The following is a 7828-nucleotide window of genomic DNA, read 5'->3' as shown; positions in this document are numbered from 1 at the left end:
TTTTTATTTTGTGTCTCCGTGGTAGTTTTGCAACTCTTTGTGTTTATTTGATCGACTCTGCAAAAAGAAAGATCAAGTAGATTCCTACAGAGGTTCTGGCCCTGGGCACCCTACTCCGTGAGACCCCTGGGCTTTTACAGTAATTAATCCATCCTTAGGTATCTTTGTGAATAAAAAACTTTGTAGACAAGATTTACATCTGTTTTAAGATAATATACAGTTTATAACATATTAAAATTGTTTAAGGTCTGTATCAGGTAAAAAAAAAAATTAACATTAAAAAACAAGTGTGAATAAAACGTACGCAATTTATTATTATTTATTTGAATGTGTTAGGCTGAAGTTGTTAGATGAATACTGGTTTTCGCCAGTGTAAAAAAAGACAAAATTATCTAATATTACTATTATATATTTGTATAAAAACGAAAAACTGATTTAATGTTCGTTCACATTGGGTTCAAAACAGAGGAAGAATCTGTGTGGGGTGAGTCATCTTGCTGATAGACGATCTTTTGCGCTAGCTAAAGGGCTACTGTCGTTGAGCGAAGCGGACTCCAGGCAGTCCCGTTCCTCCGTCGGTATGATGCTAGGTGACAGCAGCATGACCTCCATCGTCCAGAGAATAGCTCGGCAGGCTCTCGTCACCTTCAGGAATCCGCCCCGGGTCGGTGAGGAGGTCGGCAAATCTTTCTTGGAGAACCACAGCAAACTGAAGAGCCTGATGACGGAAGTGCGAGCGACGGACCTGAAGCTTGTCCCGCGGAAAGCCGACGACAGCTCGTCTGGCGTGCCCCCGCACCAGCACGGCGCGCCCCCGGTCACCTACATGCACATCTGCGAGACGGACCAGTTCAGCATGGGGGTGTTTCTGCTCAAAAGTGGTGCCTCCATCCCACTGCACGACCACCCGGGGATGCACGGCATCGGGCTGGGGCGGCCGACAGGCGGCACCCAGGCGTCGCCTCCGCTCCCACCGGGCCAGGTGGGCGCTCTGCGGCGCTCCATGCGCCGCTCCACCGGGGAGTACACGGAGGAGAGCGGTCCGTGCGTTCTCTCCCCTGACCAGGACAACCTCCACCAGATCGACGCCGTGGACGGCCCGACGGCGTTCATGGACATCCTGGCTCCACCTTACGACCCGGACGACGGCAGAGACTGCCACTATTACCGGGTTTTGACAGAAGCGGAGGCTAAAAGCACAGAGCAGAAGGAGAAGGAGGTCTGGCTCACGGAGATCTCACAGCCCTCGGATTTCTGGTGCGGAGGGGAGCCCTACCCGGGCCCGGAGGTGCGCCTCTGATCCATCTCACTGACCTGCAGCCGCAAAATGTCTTCTGTTCTCGTGCTGGGCAGGCTTACGCGCCCTGCAGTGGCACAAGGCCGGGCTCGTGGACTTGGACAAACTGGGCTGAATGAAGGGTCACTAAGTCTTTAACCCATTTGTGAGGAGCCTGTGAGGCCATTATGAGTTTAAGGGTTAACGTTGGGTTTTATTTGTGACCAAGAATGTAACTGTTCCTTAAGAGAAATGATACAAGAGATGAAAGGCAGATCATTTTACCCTCTTTCCCCGTTTCACTGCCCCTATGTGCTTACTGCTTCTCTTTACTGTAGGGACACTGGGTGACAGATTTCAGATATTCGTGATGCATTTTTAATTCTCTGATGTTACCAATGTCCATTTTGGCAGTGTCGTCTTCCCCCTGAAGTTGCAGCAGTCTCTCAGATGTCCTGTAGACCCTGTGGGAGAGACCCTTGAGTCTCTGAGTTTAGGGGCAGCTGCAGTTCAAGGTATTATAGCCAGTGTAACCAGAGAAAGAGCACAGTCTGACAGGATTTGTCCCAGAAGAGTGTGGGGTCAGCTGGGGCAGATTATACGTCTTCATGTGATGCCCATTTGGTACAGAAAATAAATAACAGCCAGAGTCAGAGCTCTGATTCCTGCCGAGGTCACATGATGAAAGCCTTTGTCTCCTAAAATGCACTATTCAGAAACTCTGAAAACTTCAGTTGCACTTCTAATTTAATTCAGTGTGGAGGAGGTCGTCCTTCACCTCAAAGGGTTAAAAACTGAAAAGCACCAAAACGGGAGTTGAAACCAGCCTGAACAATGGACTAAAATAAGACCCCGGAAGGTATTTTTGCAGGAGAGATGCCAAGAAATGACAAAGTGATGGTGTGCAGGGTGCTGATGATGTGTTCGTGAAAAGTCTGGAAGTCTGAATGTTCTGCTCGCAGCACGGTTTGTGTAACTGCTTGATCAGTTTGTTTCAAATGAAAATCTGAGGGAGGTTTCCAAATACTTTAAACACTACACTCCAGCTTTCAGTGACCCTCAGTCTAAAGGCACTTGCTGGTGGTAAAGCTCACTATAAATATCTCCAGTTACACTAACAGCTGTCGTCTTTATTCCACGTGTTAGCTGTTGCGTGAGGGATGCTATATTTTCCCACGCTACAGCCCTGAAACAGTGTTTGGAGTTATCTACTCACAGGGAATCCCAGGCTTCTGACTGCACCTTGAATGCAGCATTAAAAGCCCCCGGGGTTGACCTGAGCCGAGGCCCATGAGGGACCCAGTTGTAACCATCTTTCTGCTTCAGCCTTTGTTCCAGTCGGTTATGGAGCAGTGTGGCTTTTCAGGTCTCCGCTAAAGACTCACAAGTATAAAACAAGTGTAGTTTTCTCCTCATGTTGTGATCAGGACTTTACAGCCCGTACGCTGCCCAGGACTTTGTTTGTGATGACCCCTTTTCCAGGAGGTTGGTTGAAAGAGGTGCAGTGAATGTGGCTGCTTGGCTCTGATTATTTGGCCAATGTAAAAAATGCCTGTGATGACACAGTAAGGATGTTAAATGTTTTCGTCCCAGTTTGAGGTTGGAATTAATGAGAAATACAAGGTGATATAATAAAGTGTAAACAGTGAAACGTGATTAGCAGCTCAGACTGGAGCCGTCAGGAAATGAACAGGGTCCATGTGGGAGGGTTCATTCAAACACTGACAAAGGAAAGAGAAACACTTCTGGTCACAAAGTCTGGGACAATGGGACCCAATGAAACGGTGCATTTGAAATCACTGATATTTAGAAATGAGAAAAACTGACGTGTCCAACTTTGCTAAACAAGTTCATTTGAGTGAATAAACAGACTTTGAGTGGTGAACCTCTGTGGGAGCCGTCCAGGGCTGGACCCACAATCAGCTTCTCCTATTGGAGTCGGTGCTAAATGGACAGAATCTGTGTCTTCACTTAAAACATGCCCTTTATTTTGCCTGAACTGCTTCAAAATGTGCTGCGCTGTTATTTTATAGTAGAAAGACTGTTCCAGAAAGCAGCTTGATTCTCAGATCAGGTTCACGCCTGAACATTTGTGTACTTTGAATAAAACGTTGAGGTCAGCAGCGTGATGAAGACAGCTGTGTGTTGGTCTCACGTTGGACAGTGCATTAGACCGAGTCTCTTTCACAGAGCAGGTCGGTGTCCAGAGGTGATTCAGCTTTTTGATGAACTTAGTTTGTTAGTGTTGTAATGGAGGAAGCCGTTTGTAACTGCTTTATGTTTGGATCATATCAGCAGAAATCCCCTTGTTCATGATGTCTTCTCTTAATACAAACATAAAACTACGTCTGTTTCACAATAAAAGCCCCCATTAGTTCTTGGAGGGCTTTTTAATGTGAAACATCTACAGGAAGTGTTGGGTAAACATTAAAGTGTGAATGAATTCATGAATGACTCAGAAGATGAACTTTGTTATTTGGAGAAGCTCAGAGCAGCAGAATGGGGAGTTTGGCCTTTTGTGGACAAACCTGGTGACGCAGCGAGGCGTCTCAGGCTGATGAAGCAAATATGGAAGTTAGCATTAGCATGGAAACCAGCTGAGTTCCTCCTGCAGGCAGCGGCTGAACGTCTTCCTCATGCTGTTAACTACATCAGCTGGTAGTTTTATGTTAGGAGTGTTTCCTGGTGGAGTCACTGTGTTGGCATTGGGACCCTGGAAAGGCGTGAGAACTGGAGAAGTAAAAATTCAACTCAAAGAGAAAAGGTGTCCACATTCTACAACATGGAAATTTAAACCTGTTTCCACAACAACCAGATACCGATGGAGGTCATGTGATACAGTGAGAAACTGCAACAAACTGGGCCAAAAGAAAGAACAGCAACGACAGGCAGCCACAACCCAACAAGTCAACATTTATTTGCATCAGCGTGAAGCATCAGTCCAGCAGAGTAAACACTTTACTGCTCGACCTGTTTGCATAAAAATGATAAAACACAAAACCAGAACTTTTATTGGTCCAGTGACTCTCTCTCGTTCTCTCTAGCTCACATTCATCAGCTAGAAATGCTGCTCGGATCTTTACACTGTCCACAGGTGTGAGTACACCTGAAAACACCCAGGAATAAAGCAACAGATTACCAGGCTGCAGTCTCGTAACATCCCGACCAAGTTCCATGTGCTCTGTGCAAATGGTGTATAACCCAAAGTCAGCTCTTCCTTATGTAAATGAAACATAGTGATTGATGTCATCATTTTAATGTTTCTAATATGATACAAAACCAGGCTACTAATATCTTCATGTAGCCTCGGCCTGCGCTGTGACATCACACCGTGTGTTCTGACATCACTGTGACATCACCCGCGTTCGCCTCTTGTCTCCAACAAACTGAAACAGCCACTGTCTGGTGCCTGTTGTTGTCTTTCACTGACCTTTAGAAATGTTTGAGATTTATTTTAGATTCCATAGAACCATAAAACGGGCCGTTAATGAAGACGTTTGGCATTAGTTCATATTCAGTCTGTACATCAACTCAAAGTGTCTCCTGTAAACCCCTCAAATCTTCTTTTAAATGATATTTCTTCAACATGCATGATGTGGCAGAGCAGAGAAAGTCAGGATTTATCACCATAAATTAGAATTTAGATGGATGATGGAGTTTCCTCACTGCAAGACCAAAAATGTTACAGAGTAATTCTTGTAGTTTTCAGGTGAATCTACAGTCTAACGAACAGTAAGTGCACAAAGTGTGGCTCCAAAGCTGACCCCACTGTGACTCACTGTGTTCTTCTGACATGAACAGGTTTTGTGCATTTAACTGCAGTTGAAACCAGATGTGCACAGCTGGCCCGATGCTCCTAGGGGCTCCTGTATCACTCACACTCAGCTGACTTGCAGGATTTTGGCTTCACCTTTGCAGCCTGACGTGTCACTGAATCCCTGAGAGCATGCGCACAGACAGCAGACACGGTGCCTTGCCACAGAGCACTAACACAGGCTGCAGTACGGTGACACAGCTTGTGTAGAGAGCACTGGCACACTGAGACCATCTGTTAACCAAAATCCCTTTACATTTAATAGAATTATTAGCGCCACAATAGTCGGTATGAGTGGTCATGCATTTCTGTTAATAATCTGGACCACTGATTGATGATTAATGAAGGCGACCAAACACATCACTGGTCCGGATTCTCCCTGATCTTTAGGAGCCATGGCTCCTAAAGAGATTTCTTCCGTCTCAGTGACAAGACTATGAACCACAAGATAAACCTTGGGCTCTGCTGACAGGCAGGATGCGGCAGGAGTCCATACAACTTGTGTTCACATTCACAAAGCTTACATTCAGCAGCATATCGGTCGTGCGCGGTGAGGATTAGGACGTAGAGGACTTTTTCTCCTTCTGCCGGAGGTGAATCTTCATGTGCCGCCTCCTCTCGTCACTCCTGGCGAACTTCCTCCCGCACTGGTCGCAGGAGAAGGGCTTCTCCCCGGTGTGCGTGCGGATGTGGGTGGTGAGGTGGTCGCTGCGGCTGAAGTTCCTCATGCAGATGCGGCACTGGAAGGGTTTGTGTCCAGTGTGGATGCGCAGGTGCCTGCTCAGCTCATCCGACCGGGAGAACCTGCGGTCGCAGCTCTCCGCTGGGCACGGGTACGGCCTTTGGTGCACGGGCGTCTTGCTCGGCCGATTCGGATACTTCCTGGGTCTTAGGATCGGCCGGAGTGGAAGGTTCTGGTGGCTAGGGAACGCGGCGGCCATCGGACCCTCGGCGGCCGGCGAAGGTGCACCGAGCGTAAAGTTCCAAGTTCATTATGGTGTTGAGAGGCGTGAGAGGCGGGGGCACCCTGAGGGAGTCCAGCGGGTACGGGAGGGATTTCCTCTCCGGGAAAGTCGTCTGGATGTCTCTCTGGCAGCTCTGCTGGTAGAAGCCTCCGTACTCAGGCATGATGGAGAGCAGCGCGGCGCCGTCCACCGTTGGTTTGGGCGCAGAGTTGTAGGACGGGGGCGGGTGATAGGACACGGCGCAGGTGGACGTCGCCAGGTATCCACCTGCCGTCTGGTCCTGGTACATGTCTCCGCTGCAGGAGTAGGAAGGGGCCTGCTGAGGGTGGGGGTGAGGATGAGGGGGCGCATACATATGGCTCATGTCGGGCTGGCCGTGCGCCATGGTATCGTCCCCAGCGTCCGGTGCGTCTCCTCCTCCTGCGTAAATATCAGGTGTTGGTGACGGTGATCCAGACACCTTGGCCGGGCCCGGGGTGGCGATGTCAGCACTGACCACGTTGATGACGTCCCCCGGTGTCCACGGTCCTCCTGTACCTCTGGAGTCCACAGAGAACTTGCCAGTAAACGCCACGGGGTGCGTGCGTAAAGTTGCCACGTACTGCGCCAGATAGCCTTGGAGCGGCAGCTCAGGTGCGATCTTCTCCTCGAACAGAAGATCACCTGAAAGTGTAAAAACACTGGGTTAGAAAGACATTCAGTGGGAACAGAGACACATTAACCCTTTCATGTGATGACGTGGTTGTCATGGCAGGCCTGACACGTTTCAGAACAAAGATGATTGTTTGACTTTATTACCGATATTATTAAAACATTTCTTTCCACTCAAGGTGAAAATGCTGAATTTTCTCCATCCAGTGGAGAAAACAACACACATTCTTACCGCCTTCATCCTCATCAGGCTTCCCTTCATGCTCTTCCCCCTCTACAACCTCTTCTTTAAAAACAATCGACGTGTGTGGGGACAACCCCCCCTCCGCTGTGTGCACATCCTTAGAGAGACTATCTGCAATGCTGCCGATAGACGCAGAAACCTCATCAGCCAGTTTAGCAGTCATTCTGTCTTTGAGTCGGAGACTAATGATGTTTCCTCGGTTCGCTGCCCGACAGACTCAGACATTAGGAGTACTTTCCCTCATTTTGTCTGTTCAGCCTCTCATCTCTGGTAACAGCTCCTGGGTGATGCACTATGGTTATAAAGGGAATCTCTGGGTGTCCCGATACGTCATCTCCCAAATATGGACTTGGGATAAAAAAAAAAAAAGAGGGAACTCCAGAAATAGGTCTGGTGGAACTCGCAGTGACGACACGTGGAAACAACAGGGCAGAATAAACAATATGCAAAACTCGCAGCCACTATGTCAATCTGATTTTAGGAATTTTATTTCAGCATTTCTCCCAAACACCATCCCGCGATTCAAGGTGATTTCGTCTCATGCAAAGGAAGAAAGAAAGAGGAAAACGAGCTCCATCTTTCGGAATTCCGGTCACAGTCTCTCCATAAATGGACTCTCCGGTGAGGTGAGAGGATCTCTGTCTGCTTAATATGGCTGGTATCCGGATAATTCGGTTACATTGTCTTGTCTTTGTGCCAGCTGAGCCCACACACTGACTGCACAGACCCGTTTGTTTTCTCTCTTGCGTTGTCAGGAACAGATATTTGCTTTCGTTGGCCCCTTTGAGAGGGATGGGGTGATTAGTGAGACAATAGACATTTCATTCATTTCCCTGAGAGTTTGGTGGTTGAAGTGGATGAGAGAGAATTAAACACTT

The 7828-nt window shown here is 48.0% G+C and overlaps 2 protein-coding genes across 2 annotated transcripts; one reads left to right on the top strand and one right to left on the bottom strand.

Annotated features, from left to right (window-relative positions):
• Window positions 1-425: 425 nt before the first annotated feature.
• On the top strand, window positions 426-4117 carry adob (2-aminoethanethiol (cysteamine) dioxygenase b). Its single transcript, XM_020588901.1, has one exon. It carries the CDS (start codon window positions 581-583, stop codon window positions 1298-1300), a length of 720 nt encoding a protein of 239 aa, XP_020444557.1. The 5' UTR covers window positions 426-580; the 3' UTR covers window positions 1301-4117.
• Window positions 4118-4169: 52 nt separating this feature from the next.
• Window positions 4170-7458, bottom strand: LOC109953419 (early growth response protein 2b-like). Its single transcript, XM_020588900.1, is given in 3 exon segments — window positions 4170-6079; window positions 6081-6718; window positions 6939-7458. Coding segments are annotated over 3 exon segments (1245 nt in total). The 5' UTR covers window positions 7114-7458; the 3' UTR covers window positions 4170-5647.
• Window positions 7459-7828: the final 370 nt, after the last annotated feature.

This window comes from Monopterus albus, unplaced genomic scaffold, assembly GCF_001952655.1.
Source record: "Monopterus albus unplaced genomic scaffold, M_albus_1.0 scaffold661.1, whole genome shotgun sequence".
Lineage (NCBI taxonomy): Eukaryota > Metazoa > Chordata > Actinopteri > Synbranchiformes > Synbranchidae > Monopterus > Monopterus albus.
The sequence above is the reverse complement of the archived record's forward strand: the minus strand, read 5'-3'. Positions and strand labels throughout refer to the sequence as shown.